At 38.6% G+C, this 27,831-nt stretch overlaps 1 protein-coding gene across 1 annotated transcript; it reads right to left on the reverse strand.

Annotated features, from left to right (window-relative positions):
• Nucleotides 1–885: 885 nt before the first annotated feature.
• LOC139934493 (uncharacterized) lies at nucleotides 886–27,787 on the reverse strand. The gene is made up of 18 exons (XM_071928746.1): nucleotides 27,411–27,787; nucleotides 26,059–26,301; nucleotides 24,550–24,671; nucleotides 23,614–23,855; nucleotides 21,679–21,783; nucleotides 18,839–20,773; nucleotides 17,957–18,544; nucleotides 16,442–16,588; nucleotides 16,121–16,327; nucleotides 13,625–15,736; nucleotides 10,239–10,367; nucleotides 7,600–7,680; nucleotides 6,652–6,744; nucleotides 5,889–5,987; nucleotides 5,049–5,174; nucleotides 3,282–3,374; nucleotides 2,094–2,198; nucleotides 886–1,017 (listed from the first exon to the last, which is right to left on the reverse strand). Exons 1-18 carry the CDS (start codon nucleotides 27,768–27,770, stop codon nucleotides 1,007–1,009), a joined length of 6,798 nt encoding a protein of 2,265 aa, XP_071784847.1. The 5' UTR covers nucleotides 27,771–27,787; the 3' UTR covers nucleotides 886–1,006.
• Nucleotides 27,788–27,831: the final 44 nt, after the last annotated feature.

Below are 27,831 nucleotides of genomic sequence, written 5' to 3' on the forward strand. Positions count from 1 at the left end.
CCACTGCCTTTAAGGTATTGTACAGGATTGATAGACCTGACCATGGCCATGATCTGACCAAAATAGTCACAGACAGTGTTCATGTTTTGTGTGATCAACCATATACATGAAATAACAATAGACCGATCCAGTAAGCTCCGCCCCATTGCGTATTGACTAATCACAACGCAACAAAGGTCCGACAAATTAGAACCGACATCCCACAAATTAGGTCCGACATGCGCGCACGTATGTGGTGCACGTGGCAGAGTTGTGCAGAAAGGCATTGGAGAGCCCCATCTGTTCTTGCTCACACGTGTTCGTGGGCGGAGCTTACATGATCGGTGCATTGAACATTTGGGCAGAACCCTATTGTGCATGTCAGAAGCTAATCAGTTAGCTTTCAGACAAAATCAAACAATAATATTTAGCATCCTTACCAATCCAGCATAATACCATCAAACGTGGATGTAACAATAAAACTAGCATGTGAAAATATCATTTACATGACCATATTACTTCGCAGTGAAATGTGTCTCAAAATACTTTTGCTGTAGCTGCAATTAGAGTAATTACACAAAGTGTAAATTCCGATTAAAGGCACTGGACACCTTTGGTAATTGTCAAAGACCAGTCTTCTCACTTGATGTATCTGGATTAAATAACAAACCCATGAAAATTTGAATCAATTGATCGTTGAAATTACGAGAGAATAATGTAAAAAAAAAAACCTTGTCGCACAAGTTAGTGTGCTTTAGGCTGCTTGAATTCTAGACCTCAGCTGAGGACTCGAATTTGATTCAAATATTTTAGTGAGAAATTACTTCTTTCTCAAAAACTATGTTACTTCAGAGAGAGCCATTTCTCACAATGTGTTATGTTTTTATGCTACATGTAACAATTATTTTTGAGTAGTTACCAATAATGTCCAGTACCTTTAAGTTGGATGTGACGGCTTCAAGAAAGATGATAGTATTCACCTTAAATAATGTCTTTAATATTTTATCAGTTGAATAGCACCTCAAGTCTAAGTAGGGGCTGAAAGAAAAAGATAAATAAAGATTGTTATGCAAATTTCATGAAAATGATATTCTCTGCAGACTCGGATGTTGCAGTGTTAAAAAGGTTCACTAGTTAACACGTGTCGGACCCGTGTCCAACACAGAGATTTTTTCGTAGTGTGAAAAGGCCTTTAGTGCCCCCGGTGGAATTCGGACTCGGGTCCCAGAGCAAGAAGGCAAGGCAAGACAACACTTAGCCAACCATGCATCATAGTCAAGGTATTAGTCGGTTCTGCAATCTGGTACACACAATAAATATAATAACCAGTTTTCATATAGCGCTTTATCACAGCCCGGAAGGCGTATTAAAGCGCTTCTGACATTATTACCCCTGGTCACTGGGCCTTAAATCATTCCTTAACCATCTCAACTCCCTGGGGAGTATACAGCCTGTGTGATAATTATCCGCGCTACTCGGCTAAACCAATCACAAGAACCATCTCTGCCCTCACAGGTACCCATTTACATGTACCCCTGGGTGGAGAGAAGCAGTTAAAGTTAAGTGTCTTGCTCAGGGACACAAGTGTCACGACCGGGATTCGAACTCGCACTACAACAACTGCAGAACAGAGGCACCAGAACTTGAATTCGGTGCTCTTATCCACTTGGCAAAGTCACAAATGCTTTTTTAACTACTGCAGTAATATTTTCCAGCGTTGAAGGTTGGCGTGGAATCAGGATTACTATTTAGGAGGTGATATGGCGGAGAAGTTAAAGATTGAATGGATATTTTGTGACACTAGGTGGCAGCAGACTTGCAGGTTCAAATTCTACGCACACATTCACAAAAAAACCCTTTATTCACCTGTTGGCCCCTCACACCAACATCACACATGCTACATCGTTTGCCGTGCTCACAATTTTAGGAGTCAATGGTAAGCATGTTAAACACAGCATTGCCTGCGATTCATATTACAGTCGACTACACTGTATAAAACAGGGACATTGATTTAAAAAATTGTGCAACAAAGATTATTGTGATGTTGAGGTTCGCTGCGTTGGATCAGTGCTGTGTCTGCTGCCACCTAGTGTTCCTACATTGACTTGACTTACCACACCTGCCACAAAGAACAGGACAGTTCTTAAGAATTACAGGAACTCGATGGCACAAACCAACCACTTCCTGTGTACACCAATGTGAACTTTCAGAACAAGAATCTAAATGGAACAAGACAGAAACACCAAATCCATTAAAGCACCAAACTGAAATTTTTCAAGCAAACAAAGTTGTTTGATGCACCCATGTCTTGGGAAAATTACAATCAGAACTGTCTTTGTGGCAACACTGTCAACACTTGAGTAATGCGCAAAGCTGCCGGTTGGCAGAAGTCACGCGCAAGTTTGTACACACAAAGAACAGCCGTCATCTAATATGATCTGTCTCTTTTTGCCCAAGTGAGGGCGCTGGTTGAGAGAGTGGCGTTATTTGCAAGGGGTCTATTGGTTTATGGAATTATACATTTATTTGAATCCCCTATTTTTTTTTATAAAGCACCATACAACAAATCTGTAAAGCTTCCATTAATTTGAAAGATTTCCTTTTGAGAGAAAACAATAAAAAACCGAGGTTTGCGTTTCCAATGTGATTTTGTTCACATTCTTGAACAAGCTTCAATTGAAACTATTAATCAATTGTTTCCACCAATGGCTTGAAAGGGACATATGCCACTGCGTGTTTACATGTTGACCCAAGTTTGCATTTTGAGTTTTGCTGCTGTCACAAAATTTGTCCACACCTTGATAATCTCACGACATGACTACTTATGGAATTTGTAAAGAACAGGCAGTAAACACTATTGGTAGTTACTTAAAATAATGATTAGCATAAAACCTGACTTGGTAACAAGTAATTGAGAGCTGTTAATCATATAAAACCTTGTTAGAAACGGCTCCCTCTGAAATAACGTAGTCTTCGAGAAAGAAGTAATTTTCCACAAATTTGGTTGTGAGACCTATGAAATCTAGACCTAAGCATCTGAAAGCACACAACTTCGTGTGACAAGAGTGTTTTTTCTTTCATTATTATCTCGCAACTTCGATGACCAATTGAGCTCAAATTTGTACAGAATTACACATATTTTGAAACACACCAAGTGAGAAGACTGGTCTTTGACAGTTAACAATAGTATCCAGTGTCTTTAATGATAATTTTTTAGTCTTGGAGTACCCATCTAAAGCTAACATTTGTAATGAAGAGACAATTTAACAAATTAAGTTGACAATGAGTTTGTGGGAATTTACCTGAGCATTCTGGTTGCATCAAACCACCTGGGCAATTACATCTACAGGTGTTTGGGTCCAGTGTTCCTCCATTTGTACATGAAAGATTACAATCTAAATAGCACAGGAAAACAATACATAAAGAAAATCTTATTACTAAAAACCCAAGCTCAAGACTGAAAACCAAAGTTGTAGTAAATCTTGTGACACTTGTGTCCTTAAGCAAGACACTTTTAAGTGTCTTGCTTAAGCCTGCATTGCTTCGTCCTTCGGATGGGACGTAAAGCCGTTGGTCCCATGTGTTGTGTAACGCATGTAAAAGAACCCAGTGCACTTTTCGAAAAAGAGAAGGGGTTCACCCTGGTGTTCCTGGCTGTGTCTGCTGTATGCGCCGGAGCACCTTGTAAAAAAAACATTATAAGGTACTAAACAATTGGGTCTCAAAATTCTTTACTGCAATAACCTATTGTCCGAAAGTTTGTATATACTCAGCGCCTTGAGTACCTTGTTTGGTAGATATGTGCAATATATAAGACTTCGATATTATTCTTATTTTTATCAATGTATATGGTCAGAAAATAAGTCAAAAGAAGCAACTCTTGCTTTAACGATTATTGAACACATGAATTCATGTTTTTGGCCTGGCACATTTTGTTATCCTAAAGGTTTTTAAAGTTCTGCAAAGAAAAATCCACAAAAAACAATTGGATTTGAAACCTTACTTTTTGCCTTCTGCAGCAGATGTTTCAAAAAATTGATCATCTAACTTACTGTTTGACAAGAGCCAAGCTCAAAATAAGGCCTAATAAAAAAAAACCAGTTGATCGTCGGGGGGAGTCTGACGTCTCCTAACATTTTCATTCCCCCTGCCCACATTCCCCTACCAAACCATCATTTGGGGCTGCTTTTAATGTATCAAACAACTCAATCACACAGTTTTTCTATCATTTTTGGCATGTCACAGCCTAGCGGTTAAGAGCACCAAATTCAAAATCTGGTGTTTGATCAGCAGAGTGTGGATTCGAGTCTCAGTCATGAGCTTGCTACATGAAGTTGGGGAGGTATAGTGCTTTCTGCTCTACCAGCCAGGCTTCTGATGGATGATACCCAAGCCTACAGCCGTATGGACTGTAAAAGGCTCACCCTGTTTCAGCCGTTTGAGTAGGTGGCACCAGCCCCTGGAGATCAAAACTTTTTAGCCCACACCTTGAAGTGGCCTTCAGGCCTTGTGTGTCAGACGAATTGCATAAAAACAATTTTTTTAAATCAGTGTGGGTGCAGGGGAAAGGGGTCTGAACGTGAATCTCCTGAGGCCCCCTCCTCCCCAAAGGTCCAAACATACAGCAAGGAAACCTCATCCCAACCTCGTTCCCAGGGGTGATGGATCTCACCGCACCATTTTTTCCCAGCATGCCTTGCTCGATCATAACCCCTGGATATGGCAAATTTAAATGTGCTATATGCTAGCACATTTAAATGAGCCATGAATGAGCGAACATATTCATTATTCAGCATTTTTTACGTGCGCACGCATGTCTTTCGTCTTAAAGAATGTTTGTTTTTGTTTTTCAGAAACGAGTTCATCATAAAAAACGCGGGCGTGATCAACATACAAATATCTTAAAACTATGCGAGCACGCACTTGACATCTAATGCATAACCATTTTCCTGAGCCAATCAGCGTTGTTTCTCAGTACATCCCTCGACCAAGGGTTAGTGACGAGAGGTATCGATATGGCGCTTAGCGAGGCTGACCCCATCCCTGCTTATTCTGCCACTGTTGCTTACCTTCACAGTTGAGTCCACTCCATGGGAAGGGACAGTAGCAACGACACATATCATGTTCCCATTCAAAGCCTTGTACCTTGGCATAGGTGCCATTATTTGCACAGTCTCCGTCAGACTCATTACATACTGTGGTTGAGAGTGGGAAACAAATATTAACCGTTCAAAAGTAGCGTCAATTCATTCCTATCCTCTCTCTATTCCAATAAATTGCATCTATCTATAAATGCAAGTAACTTGTCTGTTTGTGTTCAAGAAAAACTGTCAGGTGCCTGTTTTAGATCAGGCTACACATTTTCTCACAGCATTTTTTTTGGTCCAGTGATCATACTACGGGGGTTAAAAATTTGTATTTTCTTTGTATTTCAAAATTTGATTTATTTCACATACTTCTTTTGAAAGAGGATGAATGAATGCAAGGTATGAAAGCGGAACTGTTGATTTATGAAAACATGCCAACGAACACAAGAATCTTGTATTAAAATTTAATAATAAGCTCACTAGTAAGATCGAATTCAGTGAATTTAATAAACCCTTAAATTATGCCAAACAAAACCTTTTTCCTTGCTTATAACACAATTATGTAATTGGCGCTTGCGCTGTTGGATGCTGAACAAAATAAAACGAATACAACAAATTTCCAGCAGCTATATGGTGACCTCAATTGAATTTGTATGATAGAGTTATTGGGTCTCAAATTCATCACTGCAATAACCTATCTTTCTGAAAAATTGTATATACTCAGCGCATTGAGTACCTTGTTTGGTAGATACGTGCGCTATTTAAGACTTCGATATTATCATATTATTATTATTATAAACAAGGTTTGATTTTTGTACTTACAACATTCGAAGCAGTAAATAGGACAAGCATCGTCATCAGACCAAACCGGTGGCTTCTTGTATGGAACCCAACACTCTCTGTTACTTGGTGCACATGGTACTGATAAAATCATCACAACAACATAAAAGTTGAATTTAATGGTGAGCGTTGATGAAAACATCATCTCAAAATTAAAAGTAAGCCTACCGGTACTAGAAGCTTTGTGTATGTTTGGGGCTATCCAAAATTGTCAATATATTGATGGTCTAGCAAAAAGGCTACAGGGGAGGGGGTGAAAATGTTGGTACAGTTACAGGAGAATAAAGAGAGATAATTAAATTGGGCAAGTTATAAATTGGGTGAGCAATCATGTTGATTATGCTGTGACCAGGGAGGTGTTACTGCAAACAATTTCAGTACCCTTTAAATACTGACACCAACAAAAGATAAATAAACAAAACAAACAAATAAACAAATAAACGGAAAAATAAACAAACAAATATTTAGTAACTAATCATTGTTTATGATTATGGTTCACTTGAAAAGTAATGTGTCTAAAAAAACCTTTTTGTCTCTGTTAATAGTATCATTTGCTTATGACTTATAATTAATTATTATAATTATATTTCACCGATGCAAACTAAACATCTATTTATTACTTTGTTATTAAACCACCATTACACCAACAACAGTGATGTACCATACTTTTTTGTATAGACACAATTTTGGGCAAGTTGTAAATAAAGTTTTATGAAACCAACAAACAGTGTTACTAAGCACTTACTAAGCACTACTTTTGGGGAGGGGGAGGGTAGTTCTGTTGGTAGTACTGTTGGTATTAAATCCTTAGAGGACTCTAAGATTGGTTCAAGAATATCTGTTTGTTGTGAAAGCTTGACAAGAATGATGACAAAAAAAGCAAAATTCACAGGGGCCAATTTTAGAACAACTTATCCTACCAGTGTGACACTCAACATAATTTTTTTTTTGAAATCTTACCTCAATAAAAATAAAAATATTATCATTTGTCTATCAAGTTTAAATAGCACCAATATGTATTTGTTATTATTTCAACAGTTTTTTCCCGATTGTGTTATTATTATTGTGTAGATATCAATAACTGTATAAGTCTTACTTCTTCAAGTACAAAATAATCCGAGTTAAATTTTAAGGTGGTGGTAGGGACATTACAGAAATGGTTTGGCTAGCAAAAAAGTTGCTGGCAGTGTAAGCACTTGATGAAATCCACCATATACATAAACTGACAAACCTGTAGAAGTTTGAGATCAACGAGAGAATAGTCAAAAACCGATTACACATTTTACATCGCATCGATGCAAAAAAAAAATGAATAAAGCGCTCACTGAACGATAAACTCCAAACGCAAAATTAGGTTATTTATTTCTCATCAAATATGACATTTCAGACAGAAATATCTTAAGGGATGTTTCAACTATCATCATCAATAGACCGTGTAAGTTTTATGTAAATCTGTTTCTTACCAATTCTGTAACATTCCTTTAAAGACTAACGAATTACATACAAAAATGCATTAGCTTTCGTAGCAACAACTACTTCATCATCAGATGCATGTACAATTTTCTCAATGCATCGTTTTATGTATTAGTTTGACTTTAAATGCTACCACTGTATACTTTTCTTGTTTTATCTGCCAGCCTAACACAGCTAATTTTTAATATTGAAAACAGTCAGTGTATAACATTCCACATACTTTGACATTCTTCTCCTTCATATCCACTAGCACAGTAGCATCTACATCCAGTAGGGTCCAATACGCCATTACCATTACATTCTAAGATACAAACAAGATACAAATATTCATATTTGGTTAAATTTGTCGAAAGGCACTAGATAGTATCGATAATTACTCAAAATTAGTGTTAGCTTCAAAAAAATATTTTGTAACGACCAGAGGAGAGCTGTTTTCAGTATAAAACTATGTGAGAAACAGCTCCCTTTGGAGTAAACATAGTGTAACAAAACGTTTGAATTAAATTCGAGACCTAAACTGATATCTCCCTCGAATTCAAGCATCTGAAAGCACACAACTTATGCGACAAGGTTTTTTTTTCCTTCAGTATTTTCTCGCAACTTCGACGACCAATGAAGATACACCAAGTCAGAAGCCTGGTATTTTACAATTACCAAAGGTGTCCAGAGCCTTAAAGACAATGGACACTATTGGTAATTGTCAAAGACCAGTCTTCTCACTTGGTGTATCTCAACATATATGCATAAAATAACAAACCTGTGAAAATTTGAGATCGATTGGTTATCGGAGTTGCGAGATAACTACGAAAGCACCCTTGTTACACGAACTTGTGTGCTTTCAGATGCTTGATTAAGAGACCTCAAGTTCTAAACTTGAGTTCTAAACTTCTAAATCAAATTCGTGGAAAATTATTTCTTTCTTGAAAACTACGTCACTTCAGAGGGAGCCGTTTCTCACAATGTTTTATACTATCAACCTCTCCCCATTACTCGTTACCAAGTGAGGTTTTATGCTGATAGTTATTTTGAGTAATTACCAATAGTGTCCACTGCCTTTAAAGGATACAAGATTTGTGTTTTATTTATAAAATATTTATATATATATTTGTACTATCTATTTGTTTATCTTATAATAGATTTTATTATTTTTCGTTATTTCTTTTTGTTATTTTTTATTAAAACGTTTTCATCTCTGCATTCTGTTGCTGGCAATGTCAGTGTTGTTATCATCAGGTGACATTTGTTGATGTTTTTGGGTAGTGTACTCTGTCTTGACTTTCTCCCTTGTTTTCTTCCCACAGTGGTGTCTCTATTGCAATTAAAACACCTCCACTTTATAAGCATTTAGCTTCAGGCTTGCAACCTGTATCTTGCTCGTTTTCTTAAAGACAGTGGACACTATTGGTAATTGTCAAAGACCAGTCTTTTCACTTCTCAACATTTTTGCTTGAAATAACAGACCTCGGAAAATTTGAGCTCAATTGGTCGTCAAAGTAGCGAGATATTAATGAAAGAAAAAAACACTCTTGGTAAACAAAGTTGTGTGCTTTGAGATGCTCGCTTTCGAGACCTCAAAATCTTATTCTAAGGTCTCGAAATCAAATTCTTGGAAAATTCCTTCTTTCCTGAAAACTACGTTACTTCACAATGTGTAATACTATCAACAGCTCTCCATTACTTGTTGCCAAGTAAGGTTTTATGAGAATAACTATTTAGTCTAATTACCAATAGTGTCCACAACCTTTAATATTCCTTTATGCATAAATTATGTAAACTTCTTTGTAAATTTTTATGTAGCTCAAAGGATTTTATTTCTGAAGGAGTACCAACAAATTTTTAAAACCAGGTAATCAATTCAGATGGCTTAAAAAAAATAGTTTTTTCAGGTGAGCTTGAGGTAAGATGTTATCATGGTTAAAATTCAACTAAATTACAGTATAATAATGAAAATCAGCAACATACTAATTGTAAAGTATTTATATAAACAACACACAGATTAAGCAGTACAAACTAATTTTAAAAGTTGTTTAAACAAGTTTACATTTCAAACATGTTTTAAATGTTTTTTTGAAAAAAGAGATTTGTGAAAAATGTTCACAACTTTTTTTTTTAATAGTAATAAACAAACAAAACAACTTAGTGAATAATGTTTTATTCGTTTTGTGTATGACAAACTTTGGTGTGCAAATCCTTCATTATGTTTTGCCATTACAGGTTAAATGGCCTCTTACTGACATCCCCGAACAAATATACTGACAAAATAGAGAGACAATCAAAATTAGGGCTAGATGGTTGATGGTAGATCGCCGGCCCATCACCACCGGGCCCGTTAATACGGAGGTTACAGGTTCAAGTCCCTTTCTTTGTTAAAAGGCTTCAGGTACTTTTCGTATCACAAAACACAATGTCCACAGATTTACATTAAACTTCTACCGTTTGATGATAATGATAGTAGAAAGCATACCTTAAAATATTAGTTGCTGAGGTGTTGTTGGTTTTGAGAAATGAGCGAAACAATGTCACAAAAAATAATATTTGTCTCAGTTTTAGCATGTAAAACAGTTACCAGTTATGTTTTACCTACCACAACTGGTTATTACATTTTACATTGCTAAAATAATTGACGTCTCACTGAGACAAACAAAATTATTTTCATGACTTGATTTACTCATTTCTCAAAAACTACAGCACCTCAGCAAGACATGGTAATATTTTCAGGGAAGCTTCCTACCATCATTGTCTTCAGACTGTGTGAGGTTAATGTAAATCTGTGGTTATTGTGTTTTGTGTCCTTCAAAGACTAGGCCTACCAAAATCCTTTAAACCCCAATTTTAAATCCGAAAAATGTAATAAATTACCTTGAAATAGACATGTCCTTTCATCCTCCAGCAGCAGGAAGCCATTCAAACAGGAACAGTTGTATCCTCCTTCTGTGTTGGTACAGTTATGATCACACAGATCCGTCCTGTTCAAACACTCATCAATATCTTCATCGCGAAAAAAACATAAACCACATTATCATTACATCACATCGCCCAAAAAACGATTAGAATTCCTTTATGAGTTTTTGTACAGAGTGTCCATACATTTTGTCATTCAAAGTGTCGATTGGCAGTTTTGTTGTGTGCTCCAAAACATATTTGTTTATATAAAGAGTTTGAATACAGTTTTAAATTAAAATTGGGACGTAATTGGAAGCGAACATTATACCATTTACCATTATCAGCATGCTCAGAATGAAGATAGCAATGGAAATTTACCTGGTAAGTTCATCTTGCATTAAAAAGTCTCCCATTCCCTTTTCACCTATCTATACTATTAAAAGCGTAACCTGCGCCATCTTGGATTGAAAATTAGAAGGTCCAGTGGTATGGCATCCTTGTGGAATCCGACACGGTTATTTGTGTGGAATTCAATACGTTTGTGTGGTTTCAGACGTCGGGTTGCAAGTCTGCAAAACCCGGATCCAAACTCGCACTTACAAGTCATGTGATTGGAGGAAGTTTGGGCGGCGACCGTGCGTCAACCACTGGTCGATGTTGTTACCAGACTTCCTAGAAATCTTTTTGACAGGCGACTCATTGGACAGTGTTTCGCAGATTACTTTCGTGTTGTACTAAGCATGGTTCTCCGGATTGGTTCATTCATTGCCGCGCAGGGTCGAAAGGGCCGAAGAGGCTGGGTGCCAGGACAAAACCGAAACCAATCTCACGAATTTGCATTGAATGGATGAAGTACCGTAGATTGATGTTTCGCAGGCGACCATGTGTCAACCACTGGTCGACGTTGTTATCAGACTTCCTAGAAATCCTTCTGACAGGTGACTCATTTGTTGAAAAGATTAAATGGAGAATATTTATAAAAAAGCATTCACTTCCAAACGGCATGAGAATTATCATGATGGACAAGGATGAGATCAAACGGAAGCTTTATAATTTGGAAACATTGGGTAGGGCCGGCTATAGGTTGGAAGGTGTCTAAGGGAACTTTACAATTAATAACATTTTGGGGTGGGGGGGGGGCCTTCAATGAGCCATTCTGGTCAGTGTATTGTGAGTGGTGTGTTGTCTGGTTTGAGACAGGCCACCTGTTGCTTGGTGAAGGAGGTCGCCGTGGGACCACTTTAGGTTGAGAGTGAGTGGCGACCTCGGACTTACAAAAATCTCCATACAGAAATTGCACTATTGATGCCAGTAAACTCAAATGAGTACACGAATACCGTTTTAGAAGACGGTCTGTTCATGGAGGTATAATGTTGCAGTTTCAGAGTCTAACCCATCACGGAAGTTTGTGAAACCATTCCTTACTCTATGGTGAAACTTATACACGTACGTCAAAGGCTGTTTTGAAGCTGTAAAAAAAGAACTTTGCTTTGCATTTGGACAAAGTTGTTAAACAAAATGACATTAATTTTCCTTTTGAATAAGTCCATTCACAAAATTGGTTAGAGCAGTGTGTCGGTCAGGTCTCAGAATGTACATTTTGCCAAATCCATTTTGTAGCCTAATTTAGCCATCGGCCCGTCGGGTTGGTTACTGATGGAGATAATATTAACAAAAGAGACTTCATGCGGCTGAATGGAGTACATTTTTTGGAGTTTGTCTATTGACCCAAACTGGACGTAACAAACCCTAAACATAACTTGACATGCTTTCTGAAAGTGAAATAAGTTAGAGAAAATTAAGGAGGGGACGAATTTATCGTTTTTATTTAGTTTGTACGATATAGGGTTCCAGAGATATGGGATGTATGGAGGTTTGTTCCTAGAGCAGCGTGAACATGAACGCGGTCAGAAATTGTGTCGTTTGTCGTTAAAATTTCGCGAGATGCAATAAGCCCAAAGTGACAATAAAACAAAACCAGACCTGCCAAGTCTCACGCATAAGGCGTGAGACTCACGCATTTGGGCTCTGTCTCACGCTACACGCACATCAACCATTATTGGGGCGAGATCGGGGAAAAAAATTACGACATTTTTTGTACAAACTTTGTACAAACAGAGCGCAAATTTGCAGATTGCGCACGCTTTTGCTCATCCAGTAGGTTCAGCTTAGTATCGGCAGAGCGCAAAACGCTTATTGCGCACAAGTTTGTTCCGATTCTTTTAGCAAATTCTTTGAAATGCGCTCCACTAGCGAAGACACAACAGGCTGAAGAAGTGAGCGATTGATTTTGGACATCATTTTTAGTCTATTTTTTTTTTTAAGTTTGGAAGGAAATAATCTGACACAATCGAACCTCCACATTAACCATCAACATCTCCTGTGTACAAGTGAGTTTTAATTATTCTGAGGAGGTTTTTGATGCATTTTGAAACACTTTCTTGTCCACAATTAAATTTCAGATTTTTTTATTTATTTATAAAAAAAAGAAAGAAAAAAAAGGTTGGGCGGCGATTTAAAAAGGCCTTCTTAAACTGGCAAAATTTTGGGGGGAGGGGGGGTTGAGCTTTGAAAAATCTCACACATAGCTAGCTGGCCTCTGGACTTGGCATCTCTGCCTGCAAAACACTTTTTTGACGTTCACGTTAAGTGCTCCTGTTACATGCAGCCTATTGACCAGAAAGTTTACAAGACAAATTCAGATGAGAATAAACTAAAAAGAGGCCCACGCTCTTACCGCCCTCGCCCCCCCCCAAAAAAAAAAAAAAAAAAAAACAGCCGATAAATTAGATTTGTGGCACATCACACAGCATGTTCCAAAAACTCGCTTTACTTATAGTGCTGTAGCAACGCTATGCATCGTGGGACGTAAAAATGTCATTTTTGACGATGTTTTTTAAAAAGGAAATGCAAGCATTATGAATGTATATTGAGTGTGTGGAGAAAGTTTTGGTAGGGTAGTACAAAAGAAGCTTTAGTTATTGCTGGCTAACGGTCAGTTTCACCTATCAACACTGATTTGAAAAACGTGTAACGTTAGGTAGGGAGGCCCAACATTAGACCCCTATAAGGATCACGGGGGAGCCTTATAGTTTCTAGATGCATAAGGTACGTCGTCTAACACAAAATGAGGTGGGTACAGCCACTGCAAGTAGTGGCGGACGTGCAAAATAGCTTTATTTTGGGTTAGAACTAGACGCCATGCATAAATATTGAGAGAGGCGTATAACACCCTCACCCACATTTCAAAATATTTGTGTAAAGGATTTTTATAGCCTAGCGGGGTGCCGCGCGAAGCGCGGCATCCCGCTAGTGTAATTAAATAGCGTTTGGCAACCTTGAAAAATAAAATTGTGACTGACCTTCACAAGCATTGCTGGTGTAATTGTAGAGATATCCCTCCTCACATTCGCATTCACAAGTAGTCACATCCGGAACACCGCCTCCCCCACATGTTATATCACACACTGTTGTAGAAGGTTGGGTAATGTCTTCAGAAGTCATTTCTTCTAATGTTGTAGATTCAAAGGTAGTTGACTCAGTTCTGGGCAGAAGTTTCTCTGTTGTGCTACCTTGAAATGTGGTCACCTCTGGAGTGGTGGATTCTGTCGCCAGCCCTACTGTGGTGCTCTCCTCCACTGTTTTCATTTCTGTTGTACTTTGTTCTGTGGTAGAAGCTGCTGTTGTACTTGGTTCAGTTGTAGAGGCTTCTGTTGTACGTAGTTCAGTGGTAGAAGCTTCTGTTGTACTTTGTTCAGTGGTAGAAGCTTCTGTTGTACTTTGTTCAGTGGTAGAAGCTGCTGTTGAACTCTGTTCGGTGGTAGAAACTTCTGTTGTACTTTGTTCAGTGGTAGAAGCTTCTGTTGTACTTTGTTCAGTGGTAGAAGCTTCTGTTGTACTTTGTTCAGTGGTAGAAGCTTCTATTGTACTTTTTTCAGTGGTAGAAGCTTCTGTTGAAATTTGTTCAGTGGTAGAAGCTTCTGTTGTACTTTGTTCAGTGGTAGAAGCTCCTGTTGTACTTTGTTCAGTGGTAGAAGCTTTTATTGTACTGTGTTCAGTGGTAGAAGCTTCTGTTGAACTTTTCTCAGTGGTAGAAGCTTCTATTGTACTTTGTTCAGTAGTAGAATCTTCTGTTGTACTTTGTTCAGTAGTAAAAGCTGCTGTTGAACTTTTCTCAGTGGTAGAAGCTTCTATTGCACTTTGTACAGTGGTGGAAACTTCTCTTGTACTTTGTTCAGTGGTAGAAGCTTCTATTGTACTTTGTTCAGTGGTAGAAGCTTCTGTTGTACTTTGTTCAGTGGTAGAAGCTTCTGTTGTACTTTGTTCAGTGGTAGAAGCTTCTGTTGTACTTTGTTCAGTAGAAGAAGTTTCTGTTGTACTTAAATCAGTGGTAGATGACGCTTGTGTTGTACTAAATTTAGTGGTAGAAGAGGCTTTTGTACTTAATACCAATTTCTCAGGTAGAGCTTCAGTAGAGGCTTGGGCTGTACTTTGTTCAGTCATGGCTTTAGTCTCAAGATATGTCGAAAATGTGGTCACATGTATTGTTGTAGGTGATTCAGTTGTGCTTTCTGCAACTGTACCTAGAACTGTTGAGCTCTCCTTTGAGGTTTTCACTTCTCTTGTACTTTGTTCAGTGGATAAAACATCTGTTGTACTTTGTTCAGTGGTGGAAACTTCTCTTGTACTTTGTTCAGTGGTAGAAGCTTCTATTGTACTTTGTTCAGTGGTAGAAGCTTCTGTTGTACTTTGCTCAGTGGTAGAAGCTTCTGTTGTACTTTGTTCAGTGGTAGAAGCTTCTGTTGTACTTTGTTCAGTAGAAGAAGTTTCTGTTGTACTTAAATCAGTGGTAGATGACGCTTGTGTTGTACTAAATTTAGTGGTAGAAGAGGCTTTTGTACTTAATACCAATTTCTCAGGTAGAGCTTCAGTAGAGGCTTGGGCTGTACTTTGTTCAGTCATGGCTTTAGTCTCAAGATATGTCGAAAATGTGGTCACATGTATTGTTGTAGGTGATTCAGTTGTGCTTTCTGCAACTGTACCTAGAACTGTTGAGCTCTCCTTTGAGGTTTTCACTTCTCTTGTACTATGTTCAGTGGATAAAACATCTGTTGTACTTTGTTCAGTGGTGGAAACTTCTGTTGTACTTTGTTCAGTGGTGGAAACTTCTGTTGTACTTTGTTCAGTGGTGGGAACTTCTCTTGTAGTTTGTTCAGTGGTAGAAGCTTCTATTGTACTTTGTTCATTGGTAGAAGCTGCTGTTGAACTTTGTTCAGTGGTTGTCAAAAGGGTAGTTACATATAGTGTTGTCAAAGATTCAGTTGTACTATCTTCAATTGTACTGAAAATTGATGTCATTTGTTCAGTTGTGGAAACTTCTGTTGTACTTTCTGCAGTGGTAGAAGCTTCTGTTGTTCTTTGTTCAGTGGTAGAAGCTTCTGTTGTACTTGGTTTAGTGGTAGCTTTAGTCGTCTCTGGCAAAGTCAAAAGAGAAGTCACATAAACCGTTGTCAAAGATTCAGTTGTACTATCTTCAATTGTACTTAAAACTGTTGTACTTTGTTCAGTTGTGGAAAATTCTGTTGTGCCTTGTTTAGTGGTAGAAGCTTCTTTTGTACTTTGTTCTGATGTAGAAGCTGCTGTTGTACTTGGTTCAGTTGTAGAGGCTTCTGTTGTACGTAGTTCAGTGGTAGAAGCTTCTGTTGTACTTTGTTCAGTGGTAGAAGCTTCTGTTGTACTTTGTACAGTGGTAAAAGCTTCTGTTGTACTTTGTTCAGTGGTAGAAGCTTCTATTGTACTTTTTTCAGTGGTAGAAGCTTCTGTTGAAATTTGTTCAGTGGTAGAAGTTTCTACTGTACTTTTCACAGTGGTAGAAGCGGTTGTTGTACTTGGTTCAGTGGTAGAGGCCTCTGTTGTACTTGGTTCAGTGGTAGAAGCTTCTGTTGTAATTTGTTCAGTGGTAGAAGTTTCTACTGTACTTTTCACAGTGGTAGAAGCGGTTGTTGTACTTGGTTCAGTGGTAGAGGCCTCTGTTGTACTTGGTTCAGTGGTAGCTTCAGTTGTCTCTGGCAAAGTCAAAAGGGTAGTTACATAAAGTGTTGTCAAAGATTTAGTTGTACTATCTTCAATTGTACTCAAAAGTGATGTCATTCGTTCAGTTGTGGAAACTTCTGTTGTACTTTGTTCAGTGGTAGAAGCTGCTGTTGAACTCGGTTCAGTGGTAGAAGCTTCTATTGTACTTTTCACAGTGGTAGAAGCGGCTGTTGTACTTGGTTCAGTGGTAGAGGCCTCTGTTGTACTTGGTTCAGTGGTAGCTTCAGTTGTCTCTGGCAAAGTCAAAAGGGTAGTTACATAAAGTGTTGTCAAAGATTTAGTTGTACTATCTTCAATTGTACTCAAAAGTGATGTCATTCGTTCAGTTGTGGAAACCTCTGTTGTACTTTGTACAGTGGTAGAAGCCTCTGTTGTACTTTGTTCAGTGGAAGAAGCTTCTGTTGTACTTTGTTCAGTGGTAGAAGCTTCTGTTGTAATTTGTTCAGTGGTAGAAGCTTCTGTTGTACTTTGTTCAGTAGTCATAGCTTCCATTGTACTTGGTTGAGTTGTAGCTTTAGTCGTCTCTGGTAAAGTTACAAGGGTAGTTACATGTAGCGTTGTGAAAGACTCAGTTGTACTATCTTCAATTGTACTCAAAACTGTTGTACTTTGTTCAGTTGTGGAAACTTCTGGTGTGCTTTGTTTAGTGGTAGAAGTTTCTGTTGTACTTGGTTCAGTGGTAGCTTCAGTTGTCTCTGATAAAGTTACAAGGGTAGTTACATGTAGCGTTGTGAAAGACTCAGTTGTACTATCTTCAATTGTACTCAAAACTGTTGTACTTTGTTCAGTTGTGGAAACCTCTGTTGTACTTTGTACAGTGGTAGAAGCCTCTGTTGTACTTTGTTCAGTGGTAGAAGCTTCTGTTGTACTTTGTTCAGTGGTAGAAGCTTCTGTTTTAATTTGTTCAGTGGTAGAATCCTTTGTTGTATTTTGTTCCGTGGTAGAAGCTTCTGTTGTAATTTGTTCAGTAGTCATAGCTTCCGTTGTACTTGGTTGAGTTGTAGCTTTAGTCGTCTCTGGTAAAGTTAAAAGTGTAGTTACATGTAGCGTTGTGAAAGATTCAGTTGTACTATCTTCAATTGTACTCAAAACTGTTGTACTTTGTTCAGTTGTGGAAACTTCTGGTGAGCTTTGTTTAGTGGTAGAAACTTCTGTTGTACTTTGTTCAGTGGGAGAATCCTCTGTTGTACTTTGTTCAGTGGTAGAAGCTTCTGTTGTACTTTGTTCAGTGGTAGAAGCTTCTGTTGTAATTTGTTCAGTGGTAGAAGTTTCTGTTGTACTTGGTTCGGTGGTAGCTTCAGTTGTCTCTGGCAAAGTCAAAAGGGTAGTTACATAAAGTGTTGACAAAGATTTAGTTGTACTATCTTCAATTGTACTCAAAATTGATGTCATTCGTTCAGTTGTGGACACTTCTGTTGTACTTTGTTCAGTGGTAGAAGCTGCTGTTGTACTTTGTTCAGTGGTAGAAGCTGCTGTTGTACTTTGTTCTGTGGTAGAAGCTTCTGTTGAAATTTGTTCAGTGGTAGAAGCTTCTGTCGTGCTTTGTTCAGTAGTAGAAGCCTTGGTTGAACTTTTTTCAGTGGTAGAATCTTCTGTTTTACTTCGTTCAGTGGTAGAAGCTTCTGTTGTACTTTTCTCAGTGGTAGAAGTTGCTGCTGTACTTTGTTCAGTGGTATAAACTGCTGTTGAACTTTGTTCAGTAGTCATGACTTCCGTTGTACTTGGTTGAGTTGTAGCTTTAGTCGTCTCCGGTAAAGTTAAAAGGGTAGTTACATGTAGTGTTGTGAAAGATTCAGTTGTACTATCTTCAATTGTACTCAAAACTGTTGTACTTTGTTCAGTGGTAGAAGCTTCTGTTGAACTTTTCTCAGTGGTAGAAGCTTCTATTGTAATTTGTTCTGTGGTAGAAGCTTCTGTCGTGCTTTGTTCAGTAGTAGAAGCCTCGGTTGAACTTTTTTCAGTGGTAGAAGCTTCTGTAGTACTTTGTTCAGTGGTAGAAGCTTCTGTAGTACTTTGTTTAGTAGTAGAAGCCTCGGTTGAACTTTTCTCAGTGGTAGAAGCTTCTGTTGAACTTTTCTCAGTGGTAGAAGCTTCTGTTGTAATTTGTTCAGTGGTAGAAGCTTCAGTTGAACTTAGTTCAGTGGTAGAGGATTCTGTTGTACTTGGTTGAGTAGAAACAATAGCCTGCTCTGACAAAGTCAAAAGGGTAGTAACATAAAGCGTTGTCAAAGATTCAGTTGTGCCATCTTCAATTGTACTTAAAACTGTTGTACTTTGTTCAGTTGTGGAAACTTCTGTCGTGCTTTGTTTAGTGGTAGAAGCTTCTGTTGTACTTTGTTCTGTGGTAGAAGCTGCTGTTGTACTTTGTTCAGTGGTAGAAGCTTCTGTAGTACTTTGTTCAGTGGTAGAAGCTTCTGTTGTACTTCGTTCAGTTGTGGAAACTTCTGTTGTGCTTTGTTCAGTGGTAGAAGCTTTTGTAGTACCTTGTTCAGTGGAAAAAGCCTTTGTTGTACTTTTCTCAGTGGTAGAAGCATCTGTTGTACTTTTCTCAGTGGTAGAAGCTTCTGTTGTACTTCGTTCAGTGGTAGAAGCCTCTATTGTACTTTGTTCAGTGGTAGAAGCTTCTGTTGAACTTTTCTCAGTGGTAGAAGCTTCTGTTGTACCTTTCTCAGTGGTAGAAGCTTCTGTTGTACTTTGTTCTGTGGTAGAAGCTGCTGCTGTACTTTGTTCAGTGGTAGAAACTGCTGTTGAACTTTGTTCAGTAGTCATGACTTCCATTGTACTTGGTTGAGTTGTAGCTTTAGTCGTCTCCGGTAAAGTTAAAAGGGTAGTTACATGTAGTGTTGTGAAAGATTCAGTTGTACTATCTTCAATTGTACTCAAAACTGTTGAACTTTGTTCAGTGGTAGAAGCTTCTGTTGAACTTTTCTCAGTGGTAGAAGCTTCTATTGTAATTTGTTCTGTGGTAGAAGCATCTGTCGTGCTTTGTTCAGTAGTAGAAGCCTCAGTTGAACTTTTTTCAGTGGTAGAAGCTTCTGTAGTACTTTGTTCAGTGGTAGAAGCTTCTGTTGTACTTTTCTCAGTGGAAGAAGCTTCCGTTGAACTTTGTTCAGTGGTAGAAGCTTCTGTTGTACTTTGTTCAGTGGTAGAAACTGCTGTTGTACTTTGTTCAGTGGTAGAGACTTCTGTAGAACTTTTCTGAGTGGTAGAAGCTTCTGTAGTACTTTGTTTAGTAGTAGCTGCCTCGGTTGAACTTTTCTCAGTGGTAGAAGCTTCTGTTGAACTTTTCTCAGTGGTAGAAGCTTCTGTTGTAATTTGTTCAGTGGTAGAAGCCTCAGTTGAACTTAGTTCAGTGGTAGGAGTTTCTGTTGTACTTGGTTGAGTAGAAACTTTAGCCGTCTCTGACAAAGTCAAAATGGTAGTAACATAAAGCGTTGTCAAAGATTCAGTTGTGCTATCTTCAATTGTACTTAAAACTGTTGTACTTTGTTCAGTGGTAGAAGCTTCTGTAGTACTTTGTTCAGTGGTAGAAACTTCTGTTGTACTTCGTTCAGTTGTGGAAACTTCTGTTGTGCTTTGTTCAGTGGTAGAAGCTTTTGTAGTACCTTGTTCAGTGGAAGAAGCCTTTGTTGTACTTTTCTCAGTGGTAGAAGCATCTGTTGTACTTTTCTCAGTGGTAGAAGCTTCTGTTGTACTTTTTTCAGTGGTAGAAGCTTCTGTTGAATTTTTCTCAGTGGTAGAAGCTTCTGTTGTACCTTTCTCAGTGGTAGAAGCTTCTGTTGTACTTTGTTCTGTGGTAGAAGGTGCTGTTGAACTTTGTTCAGTGGTAGAAGCTTCTGTTGTACTTTGTTCAGTAGTAGAAGCTTCTGTTGTACTTTTCTCAGTGGTAGAAGCCTCTGTTGTACTAGGTTCTGTGGTAGATCCTGATGTTGTACTTTGTACAGTAGTAGAAGCCTCTGTTGAACTTTGTTCAGTGGTAGAAGCTTCTGTAGTTCTTTTCTCTGTGGAAGAAGCCTCTGTTGTACTTTTCACAGTGGTCAAAGCTTTTGTAGTACCTTGTTCAGTGGTAGACGCTCCTGTCGTACTTGTTTCAGTGGAAGAAAGTTCTGTTGAACTTAGTTTGGTTGTAGAAGCTGCTGTGGTGATTCGCTTAGTGGTAGAAGCCTCTGTTGTACTTTGTTCAGTGGTAGAAGCTTCTGTAGTACGTAGTTCAGTGGTAGAAGCTTCTGTTGTACTTTGTTCAGTGGTAGTTACTTCTGTAGTAACCCCTTGTAAGAACAGTGAAATTTTTGCAATACAAGTACATGAGCGAAGATCAGGGTTTAGTATAGCACCAGCTAGGCAGATACATTCGTAGGATCCATCTGTATTCTTACACTCATGATCACATCCATGTGAGCCCTGACACTCGTCCACATCTAGAATGTCAAATGAAAATGTTTAAAGCTTAAAAAATATATTGCAGTAAAAAGTTGTCTGGAGGCTTACAGAATGGAATTATATGTTTTCCTCTTTACCTAAAATATATAATACATGAAAACTGTTTTACTTCCAATTTCGCAATAGTTTACTTGACTTAACTTTAAACTCACTTCTTAAAACTAAGATTAAAGGCAGTGGACACTTTTGGTAATTTTCAAAGACCAGTCTTCACAGTTGGTGTATCTCAACCTATGCATAAAATAACAAACCTGTGAAAATTTGAGCTCAATCGGTCATCGAACTTGCGAGATAATAATGAAAGAAAAAAACACCCTTGTCACACGAAGTTGTGTGTGTTTAGATGGTTGATTTCGAGATTCTAAACTTGAGGTCTCAAAATCAAATTCCTGGAAAATTACTTCTTTCTCGAAAACTATGGCACTTCAGATGGAGCCGTTTCTCACAGTGTTTTACACCATCAACCTCTCCCCATTGCTCGTAATCAAGAAAGGTTTTATGATAATAATTATTTTCAGTAATTACCAATAGTGTCCACTGCCTTTAAAGTAATGGGGAGAGGTTGGTAGTATAAAACAATGTGAGAAATGGCTCCCGATGAAGTTACGTAGTTTTCAAGAAATTAGTAATTTCCCACGAATTTGATTTCGAGACCTCACATTTAGAATTTGAGGTCACGAAATCAAGCATCTAAAAGCACACAACTTTGTGTGACAAGGGTGTTTTTTATTTCATTATTATCTCGCAACTTCGAAGACCAATTGAGTCCAAATTTTTACAGGTTTGTTATTTTGTGCATATGTTGAGATACATCAAGTGAGAAGACTGGTCTTTGACAATTACCAATAGTGTCCACTTTCTTTAAATAAGCAAAGATACTTGCCTATACAGATACCCAAAGTTTCGTTCAATTGGTATCCAGTTGTACACACACATTCACAGATGTCTGGGTTTAGAACTTCATTACCTCCACATGTTGGAGCCGTGCCTGTTATTAAATCATATATAAAAACATCTATTCACATCCTATGCAAAGAAACTTAAAACAGTGATTGTTAACAATATTCTCCCTTAAAAAAAATGTATTGAAAATTTGGTGGCATTGAGTTTATCACCTTGCCAAAAATGTATCAATAATTTGGTGGTATTGTGTTTATCACCTTGCAAAACTTGTCAACAATTGTTGTAAGTTCCTAGGTATGATGGTCAGTGATGTATTCAAGTCTCTGGTGTCTGAGTACCAGTCAGAGTCTGAGACCAACTCCAAGATCCATGACCTGGGGTCGATTTCACTAATGCATTTTCGTCATCGCAAACGCCGAAATCGATCGCTAAATCTAAAATCCATCGCAACTTAGCGATGGATTTTTAGCCGACGATTTGAGGTTTGCGATCTCATCGCAAGTGTGTTAGCAGTGATCGCAAACATAGACGTTAGTGGAATCGGCCCCAGATCCCCAACCAGTGAGTCACTCATGTTCTTCAAGTCTGCACGTCCATAAAGTTAGCTGCAATTGTCATAACCAATCAATCCTGTGTATCAATCCTCCCTTGTAGTCATTTCAAATATTTCTGAAACTTCAGCCATTTCCAGCCAATTGTCTGTTTTATGATCAGGTTTGCCTGAGTGTTGCCACCTAAACGTTCAGAAACATGTTCTTTCAGGATATGAGATTGATCTCCGCATTGTGAAGAGAATAAACTTACAACCTCTAAAACATCTTGCTAGAGCCAAAATAAGCACAAAATTACAAAAACTGACAACCTTGTTAAAAATCTGTCATTTTAAGTGTAGCTCTGTCAAGGCCACTAGATTTTGATCAGTTCATGGAGGTAGTGAATCTTCTTGGACAAGTTATTGTCCACCCCCAAAAAGGTCAAGTATTGACTGATCTCGACTTTTCAATGAGATTGCACTTAGTTTTGTCTGAATCCATCATTCAAATTGCTATTCCAAAGATTAATTCACAAGAGGGTGGTACATGTGCGTGTAGATCAGGCAAACAAAACTCCATCATCACCAGCTGGTTGCACAAGCCTACAACCTTGACAAAGTGCACCAACCCGTACACCATGAAACTGAAGTTACATGTTTCTTCCTGGCGTCAAGCTGGTCTTGAGGCAAAGTCCTGTCGAGTCCCATGATTGAGAGTCAGAGCATCAGTCATGATGCTTTGGGAACATAAACTTGAACAAAGTAACTTATGACTTAGACTCAAACTCGACCCGACCCTTATAAAAATTCACTGTAGTTTTACCATAGTAATTCTATAGTTTCACTATAGTTTGTAAAGTTTTACTATAATACCTATAGTAAAAATAAAGTTTCCCTCAGAGTAAACTTACTGTAGTTTTATTACAACACGTACTTCAGTAAAACTACAATATAACTGTAGTATATTAGAAGTAAAACTACAGTTTTATATTTTGAATATACTTCAGTTTTACTTCATCTACAAACCGAGGTTAAACTTTTAAAAAACTGTAGTAAAACTGCAGTAGTACTAAGATTTTACTAAAGAATTCGGGCCTCACGCAGACACTTGACCAAAGAGACGTGCCACTCGGGTAGTTTTTTTTTTCAAAATCATTGCTTTGCTTTTGGGTTAGGTTTCATCAGTTATTATGAAAACAAGTGCTATGCATGGTGTGCCTTAAACCTGTGTATGGTATCTAAGCATGAAGCCAACCCAAAGCATGGTTTCAACAAGGGCCTCAGACAGACATCACCTAAAAAGGTGACCAGACTATCTTTGCCTCCAGATAACCAGAGGCAGATTGTTACAGGAGACCATTTAAGTATTAAGCCTAGACTTACGATCACAGCCATTATCATGATAGCATGGGTTACAGCTACAGTTACAAGCCACTTCATTGAAGATACCACCGTCATTGCAGTCACTGTCAACCTGACAGACACATCCATCTTGGTCGGGGCTACACTCGGAATCACATAGACCATCACTGCACCAGCCAGAACCACTATCACATTCTGTACATTGATCATCCTCATCCGTACCATTCCGATAGGGACTAGCAGCTTCATCGGTGTATTCACCACTATGAGCAAATAAAAAGGCAAACAAATTTTTAGAAAGTGCAGTGGCACTGTACACATTCTATGGTTATTGCAATTATTGATAATAATTGTTTTAAAAGTGACCATATAAATGTACTAATAAAATTCTACTCAATGCCAGTGCAGAAACCATGATAATTTTGGCAAACTACTTTGTTTTAGTTAAAGGTTCAACACATTTTGTATCTAAGTGAAGCAAAATGATTGCAATTTCTTTAAACTAACTGGTTCCTTTCAATATAGATGTCTGTTTCTATATGTATAGAAAACTTTTGAATTTTCATTGAACTATTAATAGTAATAATAATATAAAAACTTCAGTGTTCAAAACTCATTCCTTAAAATAAGACTCTCATAAATAGGCCTACAGACATTGGTACAGCAGACAGCTAAAAAGGATAGTTTCTTGGGCACTTTAATTTATTGTTTGTACGGTTGTAACGTTTTTGTTTTGTTTAGAACCCAAGGCTGTGTAATGGACTTATTCTCAACACCCTCTAATGGAGTTTTGTTGCAAAGCCAATTTGAGAAGGAGAATAATACACAAAAGTCATTGGGTTTTCAAAAGCATTTTGCTCAGGATTTTACATAAACAGCCAAGAAAAAACTTCTACTCCAAGCTTATGTTTCTAAAATTGAACAAACATCAATATTTTAGATATTGCTTGTACATACACGTTCTCATAATTACACTTCCAGTACAGTTTGTCATATTCTATGCGTCTAGTGAATGTGTTGTAGAGTTCTTCACAGTGGTGCTGTGAACATCCAATAGCCGTCATTGAGGAAAATGCCAGCTGTTAAGAGAAGCAAAAATTCACTGAATGTAAGACAATCTTATGAAGTTGGTTAACATGAGTAGACCCGAAAGGATTTCTTTTAAATAAGGGAATCAATGTGTGGTGAAGAGGTTTTCAACTAGTGGTTTAATCCCAACGAGGCCTGGTTCTTGATCATTTTACCGAGACGAAGTCAAGGTAAATTATCAAGAACCAGGCCTCTGCGGGTTTAAATCACTAGTTGAAATCCGATTCAACACACTTTGATTCCCATTTATCACTTTTTGGTCAAAAAGTAAAATAAATGCCAAATTTATAATTGTTAAATGATTTCTTTCAACACAACAACCCTCCAGCTATGAAATGGTAAAGCCCTCTGCCGCCCTCGGGTAAACAACTCCTTATAAGGGAACGCTGTGCGCGTTGCGCGTATCGCGTAATGTGGCACAACTGTTTCAGCTGTTGCTCTCGACCAATAGGAATGAAGAAACTGTCTCATAAGAACAAGTGCAAGGTCGCGTGTCACGCTCATGAATTAACACTTTTTACCGGTCATAAACAAAAGTTTCTACACACCCACTTGACGCCCTCCACCAATAGGAATAGCGAAACTGTCTGAGGTATTTATGAATACAGGTTTATTGAATAAATGGGCGACAAGTAAAAACAAATTTGATAAATAAAATTAAGTGGTACAGAGATCTTAATCAGTAAAAAGCCAATGAGGTGCAACTTAGAACAGATACCACCATAGTTAAGTTAAGAACTGTAGTTGAGAGCATGCAGGGCAGACTCTTTTTGGGGGGTATCGTTGCCGAGCAGTCAAGCTCTGGTGTTTCTGTTCAGCAGAGTGTGGGGTTTGCATCCCAGTGGTGACACTTGTGTCCTTTATTAGCAGGACACTTAACAATAAGCTTCTCTTCAACCAGGGGTAAATGGGTACCTGTGAGGGCAGAGTTGGTTTCTGTGATTGATTAGCTTAGTGCGCTACATATTTGGTGGCACAGGGAGCTGAGATGGTTTAATTAAGGATTGATTTAAGGGCCAGTGACCAGGGGTAATAATGTTGAAGCGCCATGAGAGAAGCCACTATTTTTATTATTACAATTCTGAATGCCCTAAACCAACCCCCGGTTCCGCCCCTGGTTTGATGTTTCGAACCTGAACTGATGAATCCAAAAGGTTTGGGCGCATACTTTACCATAATAAGTGGAAAAGGATTCAGGTTCTTTTTCAAAATGTCCACAGATTTACGTCAAGCTTACACGGTTTTACGGTAAGGATAGTACAAAGCTTCCCTTCAAAAATAACTTACTGAAGTGCTGTATTTTGAATTAATCTTCCTTGTTAAGGGGTTTGAGACTCGTGCAAGGTGCTGTTTTTAAAAGCTGTGTATTTTACTCACCATTTTGTAGATCTCACAGACAATACAGATCTCAGGTTTCAGGCATGTTTTCCCAAAGTAATCATAATATTCTCCATAAGTATACCAGTCAGCAATGGTATCGCTCAGTAGTGTATCTATCTCAGTAATACTCGTCATCTGAATGACCCAACGATCCTCACTGATATATTTAGGTAATGAGATCTTGTAAATGCAGCTATCCACGGAGTCAGCTGCAGCTGATGCTAATTCTGGACTCCACACCTGAATAGTTTAACATATAATCAAGAAGCACCTGAAGCTAAATGTTATTTTGTAACTTCCTGTTAGTAATAAATATTTGTATTATGGAATGCAGAAACCTTGAGTTGAGGCAAAATCCACACTCAGCAAAAGTGCTACACTGGTTTTCTATGGGTGCGCTCGATTAGCTCTCTGTGTCGACCCCGCGGTGCTCATTTGGGTGAGCTCTACTCTTAGAACTATGCGGTTTCGTTCAGCTATCATCTCCCGCAACGGGAGACGATAGCGTAACGAAACGGCATAGTTCTAGGAGTAGGTGAGCCCCTGACAAGAGCTAACTGAACGATCGCTCACCCTCTCATGGTGATGTCATGCACCTCGGCCAGCCCCAATTGATCCGTTCCACAAGCAAACAGGCCTAATACTTCACAGAGGCAACAAAGGTGATCGCGTGCATGCCCCTTGGCCATTGCCTTGGACTGGTGCCCTTGAAATGCTCCAGTAGAAATTTACAAACTCCTCATAAAAAGGTGCCCTTAACAAAGGAGATAATGCCTTGGTGCCCTTGCCCTTTCAAAAACAGGCCTGAGCAGGGCACTTGGGGCTGACCCAGGTGAGCCCCATGACGTCAAAGCTATTCGAACGTACCGGGGGCAGATCGGGGTCGACCCGAGGAAGCTAATCGAATGCACCCAATGCTCCGTCAGTTACTTACAAAATTTATTAACCCCCTCTCCCCAAATTTTCCCTTGGAATTCCCACCATAGTGTCCCGATGGCCAAAATTGTGTTTTAACTAAAACCATTGCGTACAAACACAACTGGTGTGACCCCAGCTATAGCATCTAAAATGACACTTGGCAGTACAGACATTTTTGCTTTCTACTTTTTTTAGAGTTCCACACTTCCCACAAACCCGCCCACTCATCCAATTCCCTACCACACCCCACACTTTTCAGATGTTATTTTTACCTGCACAGATATAATGGTATTTACAGAATTGTATACAGAAATGAACAGGTACTTTGACTTCATAAAAACTATTGAAACCAGCATAGTAATATTAACAACCCCTCCTAATTATAATTAAACATTACATAGCTTAGGAGAGAAACATTGAAGACAATTTACCACTTTGTTCATATTTGTCGAGGGCGGGTCCACCTCTGATCTTCCCGTATTGTGTGCTCGCAGTAGGTCGGCAATACCGGCTTCATCGAACGGTAACGGCCCGTAGTACATCAGGCTTGCCGTGGTGGCCTCCCCGGTTGCCTCCGCCGAAGACATGGTCTGCCATCCTACAATCGACATAATCGGTGCTCCAACCAAGAAGTGCACCACAGGGGAATGAAATTGGTCCACGAACACAAATTTTAAAATGCACAGAAGAAGTAAGACCTTTCCTAAAATGACGGCCAACATTCTGGTCTTCAAACCACATCGCTGGTTGGAGTTTTGAGTAAAAATTTGCCGCCATGTTTTAGGAGACATTTTTAAAGCTTGGACGATCGTCTGATAACCAGACGCATGTGGCATTCGTTCGTCTGTGAAA

Source organism: Asterias amurensis, chromosome 3 (genome assembly GCF_032118995.1).
Source record: "Asterias amurensis chromosome 3, ASM3211899v1".
Lineage (NCBI taxonomy): Eukaryota > Metazoa > Echinodermata > Asteroidea > Forcipulatida > Asteriidae > Asterias > Asterias amurensis.